This window comes from Erithacus rubecula (assembly GCF_903797595.1).
Source record: "Erithacus rubecula genome assembly, chromosome: 16".
Classification (NCBI taxonomy): domain Eukaryota; kingdom Metazoa; phylum Chordata; class Aves; order Passeriformes; family Muscicapidae; genus Erithacus; species Erithacus rubecula.
The window spans coordinates 5,644,381-5,669,413 of NC_136668.1; the positions used below are offsets into that span (position 1 = coordinate 5,644,381).

The 25,033-nt window shown below is 41.4% G+C and overlaps 1 protein-coding gene across 3 annotated transcripts; it reads right to left on the reverse strand.

The window, feature by feature from the left end:
• Positions 1–268: 268 nt before the first annotated feature.
• Positions 269–23,060, reverse strand: PANK3 (pantothenate kinase 3). 3 transcript variants are annotated; one of them, XM_079319941.1, is made up of 7 exons: positions 22,555–23,060; positions 13,936–14,288; positions 12,870–13,123; positions 12,586–12,762; positions 10,509–10,632; positions 8,109–8,234; positions 269–6,769 (listed from the first exon to the last, which is right to left on the reverse strand). In XM_079319941.1, the coding sequence occupies exons 1-7, from the start codon at positions 22,580–22,582 to the stop codon at positions 6,719–6,721; spliced, it is 1,113 nt and encodes a 370-aa protein (XP_079176067.1). In that variant the 5' UTR covers positions 22,583–23,060; the 3' UTR covers positions 269–6,718. The 3 variants fall into 3 exon arrangements, with proteins under 3 accessions (XP_079176067.1, XP_079176068.1, XP_079176066.1); XM_079319942.1 differs by lacking the exon at positions 22,555–23,060 and adding an exon at positions 22,418–22,543; XM_079319940.1 differs by lacking the exon at positions 22,555–23,060 and adding an exon at positions 22,451–22,505.
• Between the last annotated feature and the right edge of the window lie 1,973 nt (positions 23,061–25,033).

Sequence of the window (25,033 nt, forward strand, 5' to 3'; positions counted from 1 at the left end):
TGCAATGATTCCAGAACACACTTCATTCTTCAATGCTGCAAACCAGTGCTGCTCAGCATACCCAGTGCTCTGAAACAGGACCTGAATCCAAGAGCTGGGAATTATCATCTTATTAGAGGAAGAAAAGAGCATGAAACCACAGCAGTCACGTTGCTTTATTTAAAGATATTCTGCAACAACCCCCAGTATCAAATGCTGCAGAAAATGCCAAAGGAAAAGAACACACCCAGAAATCCCTCCCACAAAACCCACAAATGCAGGCCAACAATGAACAATCTCAAATTATTTATTAGGAAAAGACAAAGTACTGTTTCAACATTCATACAGAACAAATGGTAATAAAACCAGGAAATAAACTGTAAAAAGTAGGCCCATGACAGAGGAGTTGGTTTATGACAAAGCAAATGAAATTCAAACTTCACTCATGCAAACAAGCAGTAAAGAATTATTTACAGTTTTGATGTGATGAATTACAGTATTGTCCATATTTGGGCCCAAATCAAATTACTCAGTGACATATTAAAGGGTTCTAATCTGTACATTCAATAATGAGAATCTATAAAAAGAAAAATAATTTAAACAATTTACAAGAGCTGTATTACAGATGGCATAAAGGCATCATTTACAAGAGCTGTTAAACAGGTGACACAAAGGTATTCATGAGTAATTTATGATGAAAAATTTGTAGCACATATTTTTACATCACATCTTCAGTGTCTGAACAATAAACAAGAAAGCAGAGACATACCATGAGTGCAATGTAATAGAATAAGGCAACTTAACCAAATGGCTCTTCAGAGAACTTCCATCCTATCAGGGTTTACAAGTTACAAATCTGCCTCTCTGCTTTGCTAACTAAAACAAATACTTGAAGACAGCATCTGGTGATTACAAGGCCTGCATATGATGAGACAGTAAATGAAAAATTAAATCTTTGTTAAAATGCCAAAACTCAAGAAAGTACAAGTGCAGATTCTCTAAAGCCCTCTATACCCTAACACAAACACATTAATTTTCATGTTCTAGGTGTTGTAATTTAATATGTCTCAAAATACTAATTCATTAGTCTTTCATAATGCACAATCTGAAAATAATATACCTCCTCCCAAAGCTTGTATTTACAATTTCTTAAACTGATGCCAGAAATGTGAATTGTGAAATGCCAGAAATTTATAGCTAAGATTAGCAACCACTATAATCAGTTCATTTTATAGGCAATTCTAATTAGCATATTTAGATTTAAAAATTACTTTAAATGGGTATTTCTGACTTTTCAACAGCTTCCTAAACACTTTCAGTAGTGGCTGACTTTCTTGGAAGTTTTAACAGAGAATAAATGCCAATTGTGTTCTACTTGACACAATCTATGCAAACAGCTACAGTAACAAAACAAGATGAAGGATAACATGGAAATCCAGCAATGAAAACTCATCTGTCTCCTAATGTGCCACGGGCCTCACATAAAGCAGCACAGGAAGCCACACCTGCCAATGACTTGCCACATTAACAATCACAGTCCACACAGTCAGAAAAACCAAACACAAAAGGGAAACTCAAAATAAGGCCAAAAAGAATTGGCAAATGATAAAATTTAAGTCTGTCAAAAGGACCAGGCCATAAATATTTTATTTACAATTTCTATTTAGAATCTTTATTTTCAACAAATGATTTAGCACCAGCAGGAATATGCAAAGTAGCATTACTGTGCTCCCCAGGCAGAAGACCTTGAGGCCAAATCTTGCTCATTAATTTAAAAGAATGATCTACTCAAGTAACTAGAGTGAGCAGGATTTGACACTCAAGTTATACAAACTGAGATTGCTCAAACATATTCCATCAGCACATTAATAATTACAGACATATTACAGCATCATTTGAGATGTTTTCAAAAGTGTGATTTTAAGAATACTTAATATGCTTTCCATGTGTGATGTAAATGAAACTAATAAAATAGGCTTGTTTGCAGACTTGTTGACTTAGAGAATTACTATTTTTACCACAGTTGACAAAATACTGGTGGATGTACTTTGGAATACATCAGTATTCTTTAAAGAACTTTAAGCAGGAATTATCCTTCTACACTGTGAAAAAGCATTTTTTTAATCTCCAATGGTCATTTTAGTCTGAGGACTAAATTCTCCCATTTTATTCACAATGATTGTGAAGCCCATCCCTGCCAACTGTGCATTAATGGGAAATGAAAAAACTACCACACCCAAACAGAAACTGTGCCAAGTGTGTGCCCAGCTCTGCACTGGGACCTGCAGACCCTGTTCAAACACTTACAACCTGACCCACAGATGTTTGTTCACTTTTTAACCTCAGCAAAGCTCTGTTACACATTACATGGTTTTCAAGCCTACATAAAAAGATGTAGATAAGAAGGACAAGTGACAAGGGAAATAATTAATCTTGTTATAACTAGAACTGACCAGAACTAGCTCAACAGAACCACACTGACCTTCACCTCTGCTCTGAACTCACTGCCTCTTCAGGATAACAGTGATATCCAGAATGTCAACAGTGAAAGTGATATTTAAAAACAGGCTGACCCCAAATTTATCCATTAATGACAATTACTGCCTGGAAGTGAAAGACATCATCTAGTCTTTATCTAGCAGAGATCTCTTCTAGATTAAAGACCCTTTAATTAATTCCTGTGCTGGTTATGCATTGAAGGCACCTGGGGGGGAGGGCACACTCAGAAGTTCTGAGTATAAGTATACTAAAATTGGCAAAACTAAACTATAACATTTATTGGTGCATTAGCCAGAAAATTGAACTAAACCAAGACGGTTCCAAAAGTTAAAACCCAATGGTTATTTTGAAATACTTAGAAATGAGAAGTTATTTCAACTGATGTAGAAACAGGTGTTTCCTGAAAACCTATATTGGGTAGTGACATTTTATGAGTATTACAGCCCTTAAAGGCACCCTGCACCTATACCACCAACTCCAGTGCAAGCAGGAATGTCACAGTACCACTGAAGGAGCAATGATCCATCAGGAGAAGCCAGAGCTTTTGAATATACAGCTGAGGCTAAGGGGGACAATGTGGTTGGTCTCTCTTTTTTCCACCCTGTAACTCTCGATTATGAGCACCTGTTGGAAGAATCACACTGGTGCTTTAGAGAGTGAAACATCTCCAAAAGGCAGGGCAGACACCTGAACATGCTTTGGAAATCTTGAAAAAGCTAACACAAGGGGTATATTGCTGCAGCTTCTCTCTGAACTCCTAAATGTATTGAGACTTTACTCAAAAGAATGAAAAATTGTTTGTATTTAAACCTCTGCTAGGTTCAGTAAAGAACACTGAGGATGTTTTAACTCCAGCCTGTTAAATATTCAAGATGTATTGTAAGAGTTCCCCTTTCATTCAAACTGCAATTACCCAAGTAGACTTAGAAAGGTCAAAGTGGTTATGTTTAATAGCTTGGAATAACTTCACCTAAGATTGAACTTCTCTACCCAGAAATAAACAGTACTTATCTCACTATAAACTTGCATGATTTTTAGGGAGGTACTGATAGATTAAAACTGTGCATAATACTTGAAAGGAGCAAGTTGGAGGGATAAGACCAAGAAATGAAAATCCTTAGCCCAAGATTAAGGGCTACAGGAATAGGAAACCAGAAACCTGACTATTTTTTTTCCTGGTATCTCTTGCTACACTGGATTAAAGGGATCATCTCCACAGCCAATAGAATTACCTGCCATTTCTCTGGTAAGTAATATTATTTAGGAAACCTAATGGATAAAGTCCTAGTACCATAAAATTGGCATTATATGAAAAAAAGTAAAAGGCACTCACACGGCTGACTGAGCTGCAAATGATTACACATTCAAAATGGGTCTTACATTTTACTTTCAACAACTATCACAGGACCTTCCTCTAGAAACTGGTTCCACTTGAGAAGCCAACAGCAGTCCTGAGAAAACCCCAGATTTTCTCTACTGTAGTATATCACACTGAATCAATTCACCCTAAAGCTGCTTCAACCAATTAGCTCTGAGGAAAAGAAATGGCAAGGGTGAAAGTAAAAACAGACTACATCAGGAAAAAGCAACATACTTCAGGGATTCATATAAAAGAAACAAACCTTTTCAACCTGTTTACAGGAGAATTTAGAAGGAAAGACATTAAGGCTTATCTTGCAACTATTTGTGATGCCTATCATTTCTCCTGGTGGTAGAGTCAATCTTTGGAGACTAGTAACAAGTTCTAAGCTGACAAAAAATGAGATGAAATCCAAAGATGTGGCCTAAATACAGGATCCCTGGGCTTTACAATAGGGCTTGACAACTGCTCTGGTTGCTCTTGTAATGAAATAACAATTGTGCTGATAAAATTAGCAACAGGAAGCCAATTTTTTTAGAAGCTCAAGGGAAATATAATAGAGGTAGGGCATACTTTTTGATTCTCACAGTAGTTTCTATACAGTACAGCTATTCAAGAATTACTCCATTTGCTTATTTTGTAACTCTGTACAGTTTACTTAAAAATAATGTATGTTAGGTCACATCAACTTCAATTGGTTTAATTATGGGTATTAGGTAATCATCTATATGTGCTTTTGGTTAAATATACAAGTAACTTCTAACTACTGCTTCAAGAGGACTCTCAGTATCACAAATTAAGTGAAGTAGCAATAAATATGGTCTAAAGGAACTGTTTCTAATGGAGCTGTAGTATGCCTCCTAAAGCACCCTTTGCAAGTTAAATATGCAGTTAGTTTGCAAAATTTTCAGCAGGCTGCCAGAACATTCAGAAAATTAAGTTATTACACAGTTTTATAACCACAGAAAGGTTACTTTTGATAGTCAATCCTAACTCAAAAGGAACAGTTTACAGCATTTATAAAGACATTCTATAAAAACTGTATTCACTTATTTTCTGAAGTGCTCTGATTTAGCATTACATCAGCTGAACTGTGAGTGTAATTTTTAGTTGTTTATGTCTATAGTGAAACATCAAAGCAAGCACAATGGCAATGTAGTACAAGTACCAGGAAAAGCAACAATAAATGGAACTGCATTTGTGATTAGCATTGCAATTAATGAGTTGCCTACTCTAAAGTACTGTACTCTTAAAGGACCACAGAAAATTTTAAAAGCAAAAACCTTTGATGTTAGTTTGGGGCTTTGAATTTTGAGTAAGAGAAGACTGAAAATAGCACAAGGGTTTCTAACACAAGGGGGATGGATCTGTAAATACAACACAGCCATGCTGTGGAATACTTGAGCAGTCAGCTTTAAAAACCTGAAACCCCAAGGTATGAATGTGTTTGAGTCTGGTTGCTCCTCATGCACTTACAGGAAATAAATTGAACATGAATATTTCAGAAAATCGGGTAGCTCTTTAGTCCACAAAAAGTCCATACAGCTACTGACTGTACAATAGTCCTCTAAGTTTAAGATCTCATGCCCTGGCTTCAGGACTAAAATTATTGTAAGAATCACAACTGTAAATTATAGAAGTCTACAGAAAACCCCAAAAATCAGTTCCAGAGTATGGATTTTATCCCAAGGCCACAATTTGATGCATGGTTCCATATTGCAATATTCCATATTGCATTAAATATTGGTCCATTTGCTGCTGCAATACAAACTCTGATGCTGTTCTCAACTTCCAAAAACAAACTTCAAAATCCAAAAGTAACCTTTCAAATTCAACCTCTACTTGAATTCTGATCAACTCTTACAAAATTATGGGGAAATCACAATTTCAAATCAGTAGGATGGGGCAAAAATTTTTCCATCAAAAACAGAAATAAGCCAAAGCATCAGAATTATGAGGTCCCATAATTAGTCAATTTTACAAGGATTTCTTCAATTCTCTCAGGCTTCATGGTACCTTTACAAATGATGATTCATGATGGCAGAACTTATAAGGCAAAAAAAAAAAAGTAATCCAGAAGGCATTTTGGAAGTCATGTCCTCAAAAAATAAAAAAAATTTAAGATTATTCCCCTCAAAACCTGCCTTCATTAATCACTGAACTATTTTCCAAATCCAATCAAAGATAGAGGAATCTTTCCAAAATGCCAGCTAAATCTTCCAGTAAATTAAGGTATCTTCACAAAACCTTCAAAGTATCAACTGCTTAATCTGTTGCTTTGGCTGTTCTTTATGTTTCTATTCTTCCCATTGGAAATTAAAGCATTAATATTATTTCCATTACACATAAAAATAAAATAATTACTATGTTTACTGTGGGAAGCAATTTTCTACAGTTTCCTCATCTCTTCAATAGTACCTTGCTGTCTTTTGTTTTCTGTAAGTACACATAAAACTTGTGCTCATAATAACAGGATAACTAATGAAAATAATTTTTCAGACATCAATTATACAGAAAACTGATGGGCCTAAAGACTTGGGAATAAACCTGCAATATTTGCATCCTGAGCACTTAAGGGTTTGGCATTCCTTTTTCTGGAGTTTCTGGAAAGTTGCTTTCAGAGGATGTATTGCATATTAGAAGTTCACTACTGGCTACACGTACCAAAGAACATAAATAATAGCACAAACAGTTCACTTGCCAATGCCCAGCAGAGTGAAACCCCATTCCTTACAACAGCAATACTCAGTAGCTTAATCACTTCTTAAAAAGAGTTACAGAAAATCAGCTATTTCCTTCTCCCCTCCCCAGATTTAGTTCCCATCAACAAACAAGTGTCATTCAGGTGGAAAATAGTTCAGTGTAGTGACATCTGGTATCTCAACTGAAATTTGGCAGCCCAAGCAGAGCACCAACAGCTCCAAAGTATCCCTGTTAGGAAAAAAAAAAAAAATCAAGTTTAAGTAGGGTATTAAATTTTGCAGTAATCACATTTTAGTGACAAGAATCATCTGATGGGTCAATGCTGCAGAAAGAACACTATACAGTTTTTAATATATAATATTTAATAGTAATTACTGAAGGCTTTGTGAAACAAGCATTTTATCACTCTTATCTAGCTTAACTTTAGGAGGTTTCCTGCCAAGCCTCACCACACACTGAAGGATCTCTAGGACAGGTATCAGTGACTCCAAAAGCATGGAAAAAAAGGTTTGGTTTCTTCCTAGAGAAGCTGCATCTTTTGCTTGCTCAAAGATCTTCAATACCTGTAGCAACATTATTACTAAAGTACAAGTGAAAACTCCTTGAGCTATCCACACATCACACTTTTGGATTGTCCATGTACCTGCATGCAAAGAACCACGTTGTCCTGCTGAATTATTTTCCCCCTGTGGAGTGAAATCTTCCCCTTCCTTGTAACTAAGAAGTATTCAAGTGTTTGGAATATACACTTGAGCAAATGAAAAAGTTTAAAATTTACCCAAGAAAATTCTAAAGAGGGTAGAACTAAAAGCAACCATTCCACTGTTACTGTGGACATCAGGACAGACTGTCAGTCTCAGGATAAGCAATAAAGGAAAGGAGTTGTGAGAATCAACTGAAGGGAACAGGTGGAATGTTGTAATATTTTTCAGACCAAGAAACTGTGGACAAAATTTCCCAATCCACTGCCCAGAAGCTACAAGTCAGCAACTGTTCAACTTGTAATTAACACTGTTTGCCTGTATTTTAACCAAAACAGCTGAAAGCTCTCAGCACTGCATACTCATCTAGATAGCAGAAGCTGCCCAAAAGCAAGTTATTCTCAAAGCATGAAATCACTACAACAGCTCTGAGGGGTCTGCAGGGGAATGAAAACAGGCCTTGTCAAAGCAGTCTCGACTTCCAAGACATTGCTCAAGCTCAGCTGAGAACAATGGAAATGTTTCAAAGGGCCAAGCTTTACATTTCTGCACTCTTTGAAACACAGTACTTACTGTTGTTTCCACCCAAGCCCAAGGAAGACTGGTGACCCTTAGCACAGAGTTTAACATTTTCTTGTCTCTCTCTCCAGAGATCCACAGCATGAACTGTGATACCCCAAAGTGACTGAAGTACTTCCCTGGCAGAAAACTGTTCCCAGAGAACTAATTCAGCAAGACAAACCTCCTCTTATTTCTAATATTTACTGAGCACTTGGTGCCTTAGGATATCACACATGAGAGCTACTCAATAGAGGCTTTTCTGATTTATGGTGAAACAACAGACAGATAAATGAGCCACAGCATACCTCATGTTCTAGGAACAAGGCCTTCAGCTGGCCTTTTGACCAGTAATCCAGTGCATATGCAAGAAGCTTCATTGACAAAGTATTCACACGCAAAAAGTTGCCAACAAACACAACTCTGTTTATTTTCTAAAAAAAAAAAAAAAAAAAAAAAAAGAAACAGCAAAGGATTAAGTCTTTTCACTGTTTAACACAGCTTTGAAAACTTAAGCTATGAAAGAGAAGACTGTCTAGAGCAAGGAAAAAAAACACAAAAAACAAACAACCCACAACTAAAACATGATTCCAAAATTTAAAACACAGCATACTTGGGGAAAAGGAAAAATGGTGCAACCCTTGAGAATTAAAGGACTTAATTTACAGACAAGTAGCATTTGTGTTTCAAATTAAGTGAGCAGTTTTAGCAATTACACTAAAGAAAGAGCCCAGCTAAAAGTGAAATTAAATGAAAGACACTTCTGTTTGGTAGAGAAGACTCAATGCCTTCATAGCCCTGTACAATGCTGCTTGATCCATATGCAACAAGGCAGCACTGTAAAGAAGCCAAAGGCAGTGAGACATGATAGATGCTCCTTTCATCTTCAGACCCCAGTACACCTCAGCCTGACATCACACTAAGAGCTGAATACTACAGTGAGCTGTGAATGTTAATCAAGTCAAATGTAAAAAAGTGAAAGTCATTTAATATTCCCCATTAACTGAAGTAAATCCAGCATTAAGTGAAAACATTAAACACTGGTTTAACGACACAAGAGGAAGAACCAAAGAAAATGTAATTGTGTTATTTAAGCACAGTGCTTAAAGAGGCACTTAATTGCATTAAATGTATGATCATATCCAAGTTATTACAGTAACTAATATGACAATTCAACCTGTAGTCAAATGTCTAATATGCAACTGTTTTTTAACCATCTTGATTAGTTCCCAGTGAAGACAAAGTAGATACATAGTTAAGGCACAAAAACATAATTCTGCTCTACTGCAGGAAATGAAAATAATTACATTTATTTCATCCTTCTATATCAGTTCAAGGTACTAGTTTGTGCCCTATTAGCTACTTTTTATGGTTTGTAGTTCTGTGACATAGCTGGAATTAGACCAAAAATCCCTTGGAATAAAGCTACTTTGTGCAGTTTGCAAGTTCTGATTTTTCCTCCTTTACTCCCACCCTTAAATATAAATTGCATACCTTTGCCTAAGACATGAGAATGTACTTTCAACTTCACCTTCATTTTAACTCTCTGTTATTAAGCTTTGCCATAAAGCAAAAAGCCAAAATTAACTTAACACTCACAAAACTTCCTTTCTTCTCCAGGACAGACATGAGAGAAATGTAATGAAACTGAGGAAGAAGCTACAATATTAAAACCAGAAAATATAATTAATCTAGCTCCTAATCAGGCAAAAGTAGGGTTACAACAGCTAACAGGGCTGTTGGTACTTCTGAGACATCACATCCAAAGATTTTAAGCAGAGCTCTAAATTCAGCCATGCAGTCTCCTAGAAAGCTGCTACTAACCCTCATTTTATCCCGAGTTTGTTGATAATGAAGGAAGAAATCCCTACTGCTCAGACACTCATATCTTCTATGGCTAAATTCAGTATTCTTCCCCAGCTTCTTGGCTGTCTGCACGAATACTGAAGTTGGAATACATGATCTCCAGGGGTCTTTTGCAACCCAACTGGTTCTTTTTTAAACTTTGAGAAACAGAAGGTGGCAGGAAGCCTTCTCTGTATCAACCAGCAAGATGAGAGGTGTCAAAGCAATCTTTAATTCTCAAGAGCTAGAAAAAAATTAAAAATAATGTTTAACTAGAAACAAGTCTTTGATTAGAGAATAAATTCAGCTTGGAGGAACTGCTGGAGGCCATTATGCACTGCTAAAAGCCAGACTTTCAGCAACCTAAATGCTGCAGTTCCCCAAGTCACATATTTTGAAACCCCCAAGCACAGAGTCCACAGTTTGTCTCCGAGTTTGTGTTTCAGGGCTGGATCCATTCCCTAGATGACCCTGCCTTGGCAGGGGAGTTGGAATACATGATCTCCAGGGGTCTTTTGAAACCCAACTGTTCAGTGGTTAAAGTACCAGGAACTGCTCCAGAATGTTTTGCTTGGCTGGAGAAGCATGACAAGGATATTTCTGTCAATGGGGATGGCACCTGATGAGAAGCTTTGTTAAAAGAATGGAGCACAGAGCCTGCAGGTAAGCACAGGATGTTGTGATGAAGGACTTGAAGTCCCCTTGCTAAAACAGGGTGACTGTTTTAGGCCCAACTCAAATTTCCTCGTTTCATTGGAGAATGTATTAAAAGGTTTAAAATTATACACCATTTTAACAGCCATTTAATGTGAAAACAAATAACAGAGCTGTAGACAGATCATTTCCTTGCCAGAAGTTTTTACCTCATTTACTGCACACATCCGGGCAATAGAGCCAATGTTATTGGTGATGGTGACCAATATGGCTCTTGCAAGATCTTCTTTACTGACAGACTCCCTCTTCTCTTTATAGATCATATTCCCAAAACTAGAACAGGAGAAACAGCCATGAGTTACAAAGTGATTCATGTACATTTGAAATAATTTCAGAATGGAATTTTTTATGCTGTAACAGAACCTAATGTCTCATGTTTCCTCTTCGAGGAACGCACTTTTTAAGTCTGTATTAAATACAGCAATTTGACACTACACTGTATTTATTCCTTCACAGGAAACAGTTAATTGTGTTACAATAACAGCCCCCAGCAAAATATTTTTGTTCACATTGTTGACTTCCACAAAGAACCACCTACAGCAAAACAGTCTTATGTTTCACAGAAGTCTACTCTGCAAATCTAGTCACTATAAATTAAGTCACTTGATAAATCCTCCACTTCTCATACTTACTTCCTCACAAATACCTATCAACTCTTCTATTTTCTTGAAGTAGAAGAAAACCAGAGATTAACTGAATGGTTTTATGATGGAACACAACCCTCTGAAACAAAATAAAACAGCTGACAGAATGCAATTTAGGTTGCATGAAGAGTTGTGGATCAGAAGGGCACTTCCCTTACCATGCACAGCACAAAAGAAACAACAAGAATCCATAGCTATGTGATATTTTACCACCAAGGACTCTGTGCCAGACCTAAGTCAGAACAAGAATCCTGGTTATTCTAAAACTCAAAAAGCCATTAAAGCTCTTAAGGATCTTAAAAAGCAAATGAGAACAGAAAGTACCAGCATAAAGCAAGTTAAAACATATTGACTAAAGTGAAAAGTCTGCACATATTAAAACCTCTCAGCACATGGGCTCTCAAGAGGCTTGGACTCAGATGGATGGAGAGGGAGAACAATTAAGTTGCCATGAATTATGACTCACTATGGAATAACAGCAAAGATTTAATGAACACTCCTATGTACATACTAGTTTTGCTTGTAGAGTTTATTTTTCTTATCTTTTGTAAGGGTAGTGAAGCTGTAATATCATCAATAATATTCCCCAAAGGAAATAATACGTGTAGCCATGACAAAAGTCCTCTGTCATTGACAATGACATTCATTCTTGTGGTGCAAACTGTTTGTGCTCAACAGCCCTCATCAGCAAGAAAAGTTGTTAAAACACTACATCAGGTGTCTGTAGTGATAGCCACGTTTCCAAAAAATAATTGGGAGTTGCTCTACTGTAAGAGCAACACAAAAGCCATCTCCCACTCACCTTCTGCTAGACAACGGCTCTACTAGAAGATCCTAGGAAAACAAATATACATTGGTACTTTTTTCCCTCTCTTGTACTGGTTTTGACTGGGACAAAGAAGATTTTCTTCCTAGTAGCTGTGTGCTAGTTTGAGCTGGGATAGTTAATTCTCTTCATTGTTGCTAGTATGGCACTGTATTTAGGATTTGTGCTGGAAGCTGTTGATAACACAAGGATGTTTTTGTTTTTGCTGAGCAGGGCCTGCACACAGTCAAGGCCTTTTCTGCTCCTCACTGCAGTGAGCACAATGAAGGTGAATAAGAAGTTGGGAGGAGACCATTCTGTTCTGTTCCATTTCTGTCCTGTTCCATTTCTGTCCTGTTAAACACTCTTTATCTCAACCCACCAATTTTATTTCTTTCCTTCCAGTTCCCTTCCCCATTTCACTGGAGGGAGTGCCTGAGTGGCTGGGTGGTGTTTAGATGCCTGCTGAGTTACACCACACCACCTCTGCACTCTGTTCCTGCTGCTCCTGCCATCACCTCACCTTTCCTCTGACTCACAAAAAGCTGTGCATGAAGTACCTCAGGAGGTTCTTCAATATCGACCTAGCAGGCACCTGCAGGTGCACATAGCTTTAAACCTCCAGGAAAGCTGAGCATACACACTCTTAGGATGAAAATGAGACTTGACTACAATAAAACCTTGCAAAAAATCAGTTCTTGCTGCATTAATAGTTTAAGTCTTGTTTTTGAAGCTCCCCAAAACAACAAAAGAACCCACTAAGAGACTCCTGCTTACCTGGATGCTACAGCCCATCCTGGTAAACCAAATCTTTCATAGTCTCCTCCATAAATATCCCGAACCAGCTTGTCAGCATGTGTGCTGTCTCCTTTGGATGCCATTTCCAGAGCTTCTTCAAAACTTTCACAGCCTGTCAGCAAACTGCATAACCCAAGAAAGGTCCCTCCACCTAGACTAAGGATAGAGAAAATAAATTATTTTTAAATAGAATTTGCTCACATGAAAGACCCTTATGTCATTGCCCCATAGAGTAACAACCCCAACGCAGGTTTTTAATTTACCTTGTTCCAGTTACTCTTTTATAGTTGTCTTTGGAATGGACTGATAAAATACTGACTCCTGAACCAATGTTAACAACCAGCAATGGGTATGGATCATCCAGGTTAAAAGGCATCTTTTGGCATCTCTCGGGATCTGAGGCATTTTCAAAATAATAGCACTCTGCCTGGCCATTGAAGCTGACAGAGTCTATGTACAATAAGCCTTTGACAAGGCAGTCAAGCTCATCCAGTTTGTGCAGCTGGAGGTTTCCAATCTGTGTTAAGAAAGAAGAAAAAGACTGTGGCAACATGTTTTAACATTGCACAAATGTGCTACAAATTTATGACTATATTTGTACTGCCCAACTTTTAAGAAGCTATCTCATGTGACTAATTCAGGAATGTTAATGCTACTATAAAGCCAACAGATAACTCAGACCTAAATTCTGAATACATAAACTAGCAAGTTAATCTGAGTGTAAATCCTGATCTCGGACTTAAATCAAGAAGAGAGACACAGTGTAAGTATCTGCTTCTGTAAGCTCAAAGATCACTTCTGAAGTACTAAGACTACTCCACTGAAAAATTAACAACATTTCTCATCAATTTAAATCAATAAAAAGAGGACTAGAGGCCCACGGAGGGTCATTTTGGTGGAACTCACATCTGCAAATCTGTTCAAGGTTTTTGGGGTCTCTCCCCCATCTTACAAGTCAAAACAGTAATTTCTAAGGTACCAGCACATAAAGATCTCAATGGCATCATACTAACTCTCCCTGCAACTTCATGAACACTCCAAGGATCACAGGAAAACCACAGGTCAGAAATTCTGCGGGGCTTAAGGCTTGCTACAGTTCTTCCATAGCTCTGCATGTATTATTTAAGCTGCCACTCTCTCATAAGCAGAAGGACAATTAACAGGTGCTGTGGATCCCAGAAAGGCTCTAACTTCCCACCACACTTAATACAATTCGTACTGAAAAATTATTAGAGCTTCCCAGAGTTTTTCAAAATCCAGAATACGTGAAGCCATCAGCAGCAATGCTTTGAGCACCAGCCTCAGGCAGAGGCAAGCCAGGCTACCTACTGTGCGGAAATCTTCCTCGAACTTGTAGGCACCACCGCCAGTGGCACAGAGCACCGTGTGTAGTGTTGAGAAGTTTTTATTTCTTCCCATTTGGATAAAGGTAGGCAAATCATGAGTTGGGAACCGAATAAAGTGCAAGTTTCCCCTTCGAGCAAAGATGGTTAAGTCTTTCAGCTCCAGGTGGACGTCCCGAATGCCAGTGGATCCGTAGGCTACGTTGGAAGTCAGGTATTTGCGGATGCTCTTCAGGCTTTCCACCTCCTCCTGCTCCTCCTCCGCAGTGATGTCAATTGGTTCAAAATAGGCAAGTTTGACCAACGTTCCCCCAATGTCCATGCCAAACCATGGGAAAGCTGTGAAGATACAAGAATGAGCCATTAGGTTTGTGGAAGAGCAAAAGCCATACTGAACCCAGACTGTCCTTTTCAGCAAGACAGACATTAACAACAAACCTCAAAGGAAAAAGCACGAGCACTCACTTCAATTACACAACCTTCAATACCTCTCTGGCCTCAGGTAAAAATGGAAAAATGTGCAACTCTACACATTTAAATGCTATAAGGTGCTCAGAAAGCTGAACTAAAAACTCCCCAAACTATACCCTGTCTTTCAGACCAACTCATAAACAAAATTCCACCACTTTTTTTTATTGAGAGCAAAGGATTTAAATAACTTTCACTGCTAAAATAACAGCTCTGACGTAGTTCAGCACAAAGACTGCAATGCACACTTGAAGCAAGCAGGTTACACATTTCAGCTGACAACAGGGGCAGGCCAGGTACTCCTCCTCTAACAGTCCCCCACAAAGTTCCCCCACTAAAATTCAACTTCTAAGTTTAAAAAAACCCTGGATGCCCAGCTGGGAAGCTCATATTCTACTTCCTAAGTGACACTATAACTTACTTGGTTTTGCCCCCTTCCAATTTATCTCTTCAGATATAATTTATATCTTACAGAAGCATGAAACAGAGGAACAAAATCAGAAAGATATGCTTATCAAGAGCAAGATGCAATTACACTGTATTTACACTCCCAGTGAGATCTATCCTTGAGAAGAATGACCTTCCAAAATATTTTAATATATTTAGGCAAGCATGGCTGTGTGTCAGTTCATTTATTGAGTGCTAAATTTAGGAAGAAAAGAAACCTCGATGATGCCTCAACTTTCAAAAATGGGAATCAAGAGAATATTGCTAGCTATTAACAAAAAAAATTTAGTTGGTTATCTTGAAAAACTCAATTTAAATACAAAGGTGAATTCTGTGAGCAAAATCTAGCTTGAAGGGGAAATGGAGAAGTTCTATAAAGCTGGCATCTTTTCCATATAACTGAGGGCTAAGCATACGACTAAGCATAAAGACACGCACAAATTGAGTTTGTGACTGCATGCCAACCTTCTTCACCTGTCTGAGACTCTGGACACAAGAAAATTTGTCATCTTAAATGTTTGACCACAATTAGCTGAGGACTTTTTACGTGACCTCACCAAGTTTCAACTTCCTGTCATTAATTATGTTACTCAGCAGCCCAAAACATGCCTGTAGGTGTCAATCCAACCCATGCAGAATTTAACCACAACACACCAACCCAAGCACTACCTGGATTCTTCCTGTTCAGCAGGCCTAGTGAATAACTGGGATCTTGTCCTCCAAAAAAGAAAGAGGGGGGGAACAGCTGAAAGTTCATGTGATGAGTTTAAGGATGATTTGGTGCAAGTCATGCCTGTTTCTCAGAAGATCCACTTCAACCCATGTTAAATGATCCAAAAAGCTTTTGCAAATACAGCATTAGTCACGTCTCTGTAAGTCTTAAGGTTTATAGATCTTGTACACCAAGTAGCAAACAAGAACAGCAGAACTGTACATTTATTCCATCATTTAAATGGGAACACATTTTATGCTGAAAAATAGGATCATGCTGTACATGACCAGTTTTCTGGGTTAACTGACTGATCTTAACAGCCATTTGCAGACCTTGAAACTGAAGAAATAGGCCAGTTTTCACCTTTGTGGCAAATCATAGGAAGTTTTACATTTTTCCATGGAAAATCTGTCAAGATTTGGCTGGCAAGTACATTGCTCAAGTTTCATTTGCAAGGTGGAGGAGTTCTGACAAGCAACTGGGCCCACGTACTGTTAACTTAGTCCTTATAGCAGCAAGAAGGTGTTACACAAGGATTCTTGTGCATGCAAGCCAAAGCCCCTCTTGATTGATTTATATGGATTTTATTACAGGTGCAGCCAGGAAAATGAAAGCCATTTTGTTTTCCAAACACAGAAGGGGATCCATGTACACACAAATGGCAAGGGCACAATCAGCTGGACTGCAAGGATACAAGACATATTCATGCCTGAGCTGTCTTTAAATAATAGAAATACACTGATTTTACTGAATTTGAATGTAGTTATACATGGACACAACATAGAAACCTCATGAGCCTTCCTCTTACTGCTGCAGGTTTACTTAGAGTAGATCTTGGCTCAGGATCCATCATATCTGGATTCAGGGATACATAAATGACTCTATAAAAGGTTTTTCTTTTACTTGTATTTGTGGGTCATGCTTCTCTGAGAGATTCAGGAACATAATGTGAGCAGCAAAACCTTTAGAAAAAGAATATCCCCAGACATCAGCTTGATCCTTTCAGCAGTCAGAGTTACAGAAATATATCTGGATGAGACCACTGCCAATTATCCAAGCTTTTTTCAAGCTTACAGGTCTGCAGATACTAGGTTTGAAGACTTGCACTGTAACCATCATTTCATAGCTTCAATCCATAAGGAGAGTCAATTCCCCTGCACTAAAACTGGACTTTTTTGTACAGCCCTGTGGGGATTAGATCATTAAAAGATTTTTTCAGCTCTTCATCTAAATGCTATTCCCAGGAATATTCCACAAAAAGTGATGCACAGCTCAGAAATATTCCTTGCTGAGAATTTAACTTCTATTCATAGAAAAAAATCCAGGGTCTGACTTTTCAAAGTTCAGCTTCTCTCTGCAGTGGTCAGCAACAATGTGAAAAAAAAGGAAAAGTAAGAATCCAACTTTTTATTTAACAAGCCCAAATGCCTTGCATAAGCTACATAAAAGTATTTCAAAAACACACTCTGCTTTTAGGAAGTCAGGCCAGGCTCTATTTAAGAATACACAATATACAGATCTTTACTATCCAAGAAGAGATAGATACATGAAGTAGAACACTAACTGGGAAGTCAAAACCCATATGGTGTTTAATGTGATACTTCACACCAAATTTAACTATCTTCAGGACAGCAAGTGGAGTACTATAATGCACAACCTCCTTAATTACAAATCCAGATTTTCTTTCACTCCCCAGCCCTGCCAGGAGCCACTGTGGTCCCTACCTAGACACAGTAAACAGGAACCTTTGCAACAAAGCAACAGATTGCTCAGTACATGCTGTGAAGACAGCTTTGAGGGACAACCTGCTCAGAATTTAAAAAAAAGGTGATATTTAAAAGGATTCCCTAGAAGTTCTTCCTGCAATTAGAAAAGCACTTCCAGCAAGGGAAGAGTGCTGTGGTCACATAATGATGGAGCAGTTCTGCTGAGTAAGAAAACCCATGCTGGTGTGGCTGCTGCTTGTTATCTAAACCTTAATAATCTTCAGAGATACACAAGGAAGCCTCATTTTCTTGTGTCTGCCCTTCTCAAGTTCATGCTGTACACAGTCACTGGCAGCAGTCTTAAGGTTACTTATATCTTATCATATAAGGTCTTCACATGCCAAATGAAATAATTACAGTACACATCTTGTTGGTGCCACGGCAAGCACAAAGGTTGAAGTGCTTTCCTTAGGTACTTCAGGGAACCTTCAAAGCTTTCCCAGACCATACACCTGTATTGTGATTTTGTACATCCATTCTGGACCCAAAGCTGCAGAAGTACATACAAAGACTTAACTGCTCCCTCCTTATTAAGCCAGGCCTAAGATTGCTCAGTTTAAGGTTCCATTTGTATTTCGCTTTTAAAAACTGAGAAACAGATTCCTGTCCACCTCTTTCCTATGAACGCAATGACATATTTGAAACACAAACACCTTTGAAATACTTCATTTTTCCTGTAAAATAAAGTAACACTCTGGGTCTATCCTGTATAAATTAACAAGAACCAACCTTCAAAGAAGAGCAGCTAACTCTTAATTCAAGCCGGGAGTTTGGCACCATGGGGAAAAAAATAAATTTGCAGCTGTCAGTGACAGCAAGGGACAGCCTACCACATTGTGTGTCATCTCTGTAAGAAAGCTTTTGCATTATTAAGAAACAAGACTGTTGCACTCCACATACAGACTCGGCTTGGGTAACAACTACCAAACAGTGCCAAAGTTCAAAATGCTATACAGCCTTCAAATATAAGAAAGAAAAAGGATCATGAAATCCACAAAAACTTAAACTTACTTCTGCCAGCACTACAACAGCTCTGTATGAAAGTATGCAGTACCATCAGTTCTGATGCCCAAAACTTCTCTACTTCAGCTCAGTATGTAGCCTTTGATAACAAAACTAACCTTGATCCCATTCTTATCTGAATACTGACAAAGCAAATAACTATTTAAAACTTATACTGAACTATTACCGTTAATGTTTATAAACACAAACTAAACACATTGTGCAATTTCTCCAAATGCATTTTCTTCTGTGCATGTGCATCCATTCCTATACTTCCAGCACTTCCCTAAAACATCAGCATGCAGCAAAGTAAAATCTGATGGCAAATTTTAACAGCTAAATCCGCTGGGGTGGCTAAGGCAGCTAATGTGAGCAATGGGATGAGTTAAGAGAAAACACATCAAAGCTTGCTGAACTGCTAAATTAAATGAAATTAACCTGAGGGCTGGGCAGCAAAATGCCTTTGCTGTGCCCATGAATACCAATCTACACGGCCTATGAGCCTCTACAGAGCAAAACTGCACTTAAGTGTCCTTAGTCCTTGAGACACTGGAGACTTACACTCCTTAACAAGCTGTGTAAGAGGTCTTTGGTTCAAATATTCCAAATCCAGCTCAAAATACGTTTGGACTGGACAGAATTTACATGCAAATTTAATGTATCTGACACACCCTGGCACATCTTCCCATTTTCCTTGTGGGAAAACTCCATCATGCTCTGCAAACTCCCACTCAGGCAGCTCTAATCACGCTCCACAACAGCCCCGTTCACAGTGGGAGGACAGGTGGTAATGGGCAATTACTGTAACTGCTCTTCATGGGCTTTATCACTTCTACAAGTGGGTACCACATAAAGCTTAATACAAGACAAAATATCACAGCTTTCAGCTTCTCCCTCCTTGCTCATTCTGGTAATTTTGTTGACATTTCAGCAGCGGTCTCTTTGGGGATAGGTGTTATTATGGTGAGATACAGAATGCAGAGGCATAATTTAACACTTAAAGATGCACTTTTAGTATACACTGCTCCTGGCAGTATTAATCTATTATCAGAAATACATTTTTCAACTGCAATTGAGTGAGAGCCTGTAATATCTGCTATGGGCTAATAACCAAATTTCAAGGACTAATAAGAAAATGCTAGGATACCTGAAAAACTACGCATGGGGGAAAAAAACCAAAACATCTATTTATAAGGGATTCTCCATCAACCCAAATGGATTTTTCCTCAACTTTACTACACTAACCCTCCACGTGTCCACAATGATTACATGGGCCCATAGAATCACACTGGAGAAAATAAACTTGAAACTGTTCATCTTTCCTTTATATTCATGCAAGATTCTGCAAATCTCAGCAACGCACATTCATATATTGGCGTGTCCCAATTCACCTCCAGGGAAACGCAGGCATTTGTTCTCAATCTAGGTTGACTGAACATCAAAAGGAACAAACTGCAAAAGGTACCATAGACAGTGTATCAAATGCTCCAAGTCTTTGCCTTTCCCAGGGGAAGGGCTGCAGCTCCCCTGGAGAGCACAGCCCGCTGGCACAGCGCTCTGGCCTTCCCCCAACAGGCACGGCTCTCCCTGAATGAGATCCTGCTCTCTTCCCTTCGGGCAGATCCCACACAGCACCAGTGCTGCAACACTTGCTGCTCTCACATTTATCATCTCAACCCACAAATAACCTTTGGAAATTTCCTTGAAAATTGCCAGCCATTCTTCCCCATGGGCATTTCCTCAGAAGAGCTATCACGCAACTGCTGTTTGGAAGGTTCCTCTGGAGGTCATCTGGTGTGACCTCTCAGTTACACCAGCAGGAAAACAGCCAACAAGAGATGAGGTCAGCTACAGCTTTGTCCAGTCAACACTTTGAGGCCTCAGAAGCTTTTCAATAATCCTCCAAGAATGGAGATTTCACAACCTCTCCAGCTTCCACTGCTACACTGACTTAGTACAAGGTTTTCTTGACTTTAATTTTTCTTATCTTCCTTTTAAAAGCTTGACTACTCTCATCACCAGCAGATGAGATTTAAATGGCCCTTTACTAGTGTCTTACAAGACAGCAAATCTCAGAAGCCACACTGCTTAAATTCTGCTGTGTTTCTCATAGTTTTTACTCCATCAAATTAGTGACAGCACTAGTCAGCTGAAGATCTAGAAGGGAGGACCACACAAGGATGTCTAGGCAGTGTACCCATATCAGGAACTCCAAACTGGTTTGGTGCCTCCATTTCACCCCCACCTCTTTCATGCCAGTCACTGCTGTCAGGCCTTCCTTCCTGAGTGAGGCTAAACATCACAGATAAATGTACAGATAGACTAAAGCAATCTGCTCAATTCTACTTTGCAGGTTCTTAAATAAAAAAACAATTACCCATTTTTCCCCACATCTGGCTCCATCACAGATGATTAGGTGCTCACTTGGGCTAAGGAATGTACACTCAGCAATTGTATTGAAAAGCATCTACAAGTGTCTTAGCCAAATGACTTGCAAACAGCCAGAAGTGGTATTGTGAGCCCAACTCGGCTTTCATGTCCATAAGCATTTAAGCCACACTGACAGCAGTATTTGGGTACCAGAACCCTGAACATCAATTTCCATCTTCAAGGCTTCTGTGGATCTGGTCCTCTTCAAGTATTCAGCTGCTCTCTCAGTGTGACTAACCATGAGCAGATATTTGCAGACTGAGTCTAAAGTTCACTGCCAAAGAACCTCTGTGCTATTATCTTTTAAAAGCCACCAGCTCTAAAGTGTGTTCAAGAGTCAGGAAGAAATAAACAACGTAGTTTGACACTGTATCCTTCCCCTCCTGCTTATGCAGTTCCAACAGTTTCTAATTCCCATCATGAAACCAACACCAAAGTTCAAATTCGAGAACTGGAAGAGTGTAACTAAACTGCAGCATATTTGAGTAGTTAAAACTTTCTGATAGCATTTGCACTGTTATTTAACCATGACACTTAAATCCACCACTAAAGGAAACAAATCTTTGAGGTCCAGCAGAGAAAGTCCTGAAATTAGCAGGCTTCTACAGAACGAGCAGCCATAGTCTCCCCACTTCAATTATCAAACCACTATAACATTTTACAGCCAGCTACTGCTGTCTTGATGAGATTTCTCAATATTATACCAGGGGAAAAGAATGCTGTCTGAACTCTACTCTTTATAAACATTTGTCAATTTGTCAATTTCCACACACTGGCACTAACAAGAGGTGATGGTTAATTGCGTGCTATAAGATGCGTATTTAGGGTTTCCCAACAAACCACAGGAAACAACGTACTTTTAAAGCCTTTATAGCTATTTCTAGAGCTATGCTAATACTTCCTGTGTTAAATACGCGTTTGGTGATTTTCTTCTTTTTGGGCTGCTCAAAAAATAGGTTTAAAACATCATCTTCCAATATCCTGTCTTAGTTGTATGCTGTTCATTAGCCAATCACACTGTATGAAAAACACAAGGCCTAGAAATTTGGGACTAGCCATTGTTTCCATACAGTAACTCACCCAAAAAGTAAGTATTGAAGTATGGTGACAGAGAAAAAGATACGAAACTCAATGGAGCAATACCTGCATCCCTTTCAGCTAAGGCACACCTGTATGAGCTTGACAGGTGTGTTGCCTTGCACAGCTGTTCATCTGTTACACTGAGAGCACATCAGTGCATGCAGATTAACCACGCTCAACCCAAATTTCTCTTGCCAAGAAGAAGCTGTAATCTTAAGACGTTTTGTTTATATTCACCTGAGTCTGAACCATGTTTGTGCCCTCCAAAACAAACATGGCACTCCAGAATAACACATAGCAAGAAATATTATTACAGCTGTGATTATTAAAGGAGAGCATTCAGCGTATTTTAATGAAAGCTACATCCAAATATTAGTAAATATTCTAAAAATAATTAGAAGTTGATTAGCCCCTAAAAATCAGAACTGTAGCAGCTGCAGCCACCTGCGCAGATGTTCAGCACAGTGCTTAAGTGCCATCTTCATCAACCATAGCCCCATCCCCAAGAAATTGATTATAGCACTTTCTATTCTAGTCCTTCCGACGCCAGCACTGAGGATCACCTGAACCCCGACACCTCGCTCACAGGGACGCACAGGAGCGAGACGGGTCTCTGCGGGCATCTCCCGGATCCATGGATGGGCACCGCCCGCCGCGCAGCCCCGCGCCCCCCGCGCCGCCTCCCCCGGCCCGGCCTTACACGGCTTCTTGGCATCCTTGATCTTCATGGTGCTGCGGCGGGGGCCCGGCTCGCTGCCGGCCGGGGCGGGTCTCCAGCCGCTCGCCTGATGGGGCGGGCAGCGGCGGCGGCGGCTCCGCGGGGCCGGGCCTCGCTCTCCTGATGCTCCTCGCCCGCCGGGCGCCCGCCTCCCGGGGAGCGGCGCTGGCCGCGCCCGCCGCTACGCCCGCGGCCCGGGCAGGGGCCGCTCCAGCGGCGGCATCGGCGCTCGGGCTGGGGCGGGGAGACGGGGCGGGGCGGCCGCGCTCCGCTGGCGAGGCGCCGACGGGACGGTGCCGAGCGGCAGCCGCGGGACGGGCCCCGGGCGGGGGGAGCGCGGGGAGGGCTCCGCTCGGCCCCTCCGTGCAGGAGCGCGGCCCCGGCGCTGCCCCGCGGAGCCCCGGCGGACACGGGCCCGGCCGGCACAAGATGGCGGCGGCGCCGGAGCCGCGGCCGCGCACACAAAGGGGCCGGGGCGGCTCCGCGCCCGCCCCGCCGCTGCCGCAGCGCTGCCCCCGCCCGGCGCGGGGCGCGCCGGGAGCCGCAGTCCAACAGCCGCGCCTACAGCTCCCGGCGCGCCCCGCGCCCTCACCCCACGGGCCCGCCGCCTATCGCCGCGCCTGGGCCGTGGGCCCCGGGGTTCGCGCTCTGCGGGCTGTGAGAGCCACTCGAGTGCTCTGTGTCGCTAAATAAAACGGGCAGCTGAAGTCTGCTTTCATTTCCTCTTGCTCGGGCTGAAGTGCTCCCACAGTTAAGCACCAGAACAGTTTGGAAAATGGCTTCTTTCCTGTGCCTGGACTCCAGTGATTGCACCAAAAATTTTATTACCCTAGAAATTTTAAATCATTTGGTGCAACAGACTGATGTTTAATCACACAATCAGGTTTGAAAACACCTCTCAGATCACTGAGTCCAGCCTAGGAGCGAACACCACCAGGTTGCCTAGACCAGAGCAGTGAGTGCCATGTCCAGGCTTCCCTCAAGCACCTCACTGGACAGAGACTCTGCCGCCCCTTGGGCAGCCCATTGCAGTATCTAATCACCCTTTGTGTGAAGAAGTTCCTTGTGATATCTAACCTCCCCTGGTGGAGGTTGAGGCCAGTTCCTCTCCTGTCCCTGTTCCCCCCTCACTGCCCCTCCTGTCAGGGAGTTGTGCAGAGCCACAAGGCCCCTCTGAGCCTCCTTTTCTGCAGGCTGAGCCCCTTCCCAGCTCCCTCAGCCGCTCCTGCTGCTCCAGACCCTTCCCCAGCTCCATTCCCTTCTCTAAACTCGCTCCAACCCCTCCTGAACTGAGGGGCCCAGAGCTGGACACGGCCTGGAGGCCTCAGCAGTGCCCAGCACCGGGGACAGTCACTGCCCTGGGCTGCCGCTCACACGGTTCCTGCCCCAGGCCGGGATGTCCCTGGGCACACACTGTGCACAAGGAATGGCGCTGTCAGTGTGTCACACCCGCACACACTGTGCACAATGATGAGCGCTGTCAGTGCATCACACCCGCACACACTGTGCACAAGGAATGAGCGCTGTCAGTGTGTCACACCCGCACACTGTGCACAAGGAATGAGCGCTGTCGGTGCGTGTCACACCCGCACACTGTGCACAAGGAATGAGCGCTGTCGGTGCGTGTCACACCCACACACACTGTGCACAAGGAATGAGCGCTGTCAGTGTGTCACACCCGCGCACACTGTGCACAAGGAATGAGCGCTGTCAGTGCGTGTCACACCCGCACACACTGTGCACAAGGAATGAGCGCTGTCGGTGCGTGTCACACCCGCACACACTGTGCACAAGGAATGAGCACTGTCAGTGCGTCACACCCGCACACTGTGCACAAGGAATGAGCGCTGTTGGTGCGTGTCACACCCACGCACACTGTGCACAAGGAATGAGCGCTGTCGGTGTGTGTCTCACCCGTGCAATGTGCACAAGGAATGAGCGCTGTCGGTGCGTGTCACACCCACGCACACTGTGCACAAGGAATGAGCGCTGTCAGTGTGTCACACCCGCACACTGTGCACAAGGAATGAGCGCTGTCGGTGCGTGTCACACCCGCGCACACTGTGCACAAGGAATGAGCGCTGTCAGTGTGTCACACCCGCACACTGTGCACAAGGAATGAGCGCTGTCGGTGCGTGTCACACCCACACACTGTGCACAATGATGAGCGCTGTCAGCGTGTCACACCCGCACACTGTGCACAATGAGCGCTGTCGGTGCGTGTCACACCCGCACACACTGTGCACAAGGAATGAGCACTGTCAGTGTGTCACACCCGCACACACTGTGCACAAGGAATGGCGCTGTCAGTGTGTCACACCCGCACACTGTGCACAAGGAATGAGCGCTGTCGGTGCGTGTCACACCCACGCACACTGTGCACAAGGAATGAGCGCTGTCAGTGTGTCACACCCGCACACTGTGCACAATGATGAGCGCTGTCAGTGTGTCACACCCGCAC

What these genes read in the sequence shown, in the direction of transcription:
- PANK3 (XM_079319940.1), bottom strand. Translation starts at nt 22,490, where the DNA reads ATGGATCCGGGAGATGCCCGCAGAGACCCGTCTCGCTCCT. An exon ending in AAAAGAGTAACTGGAACAAG is followed by an intron (nt 12,763 to 12,869) that starts GTAAATTAAAAA and finishes CTCTATCCTTAG; the next exon opens with TCTAGGTGGAGGGACCTTTC. An exon ending in GGATGGGCTGTAGCATCCAG is followed by an intron (nt 10,633 to 12,585) that starts GTAAGCAGGAGT and finishes CTCCTGTTCTAG; the next exon opens with TTTTGGGAATATGATCTATA.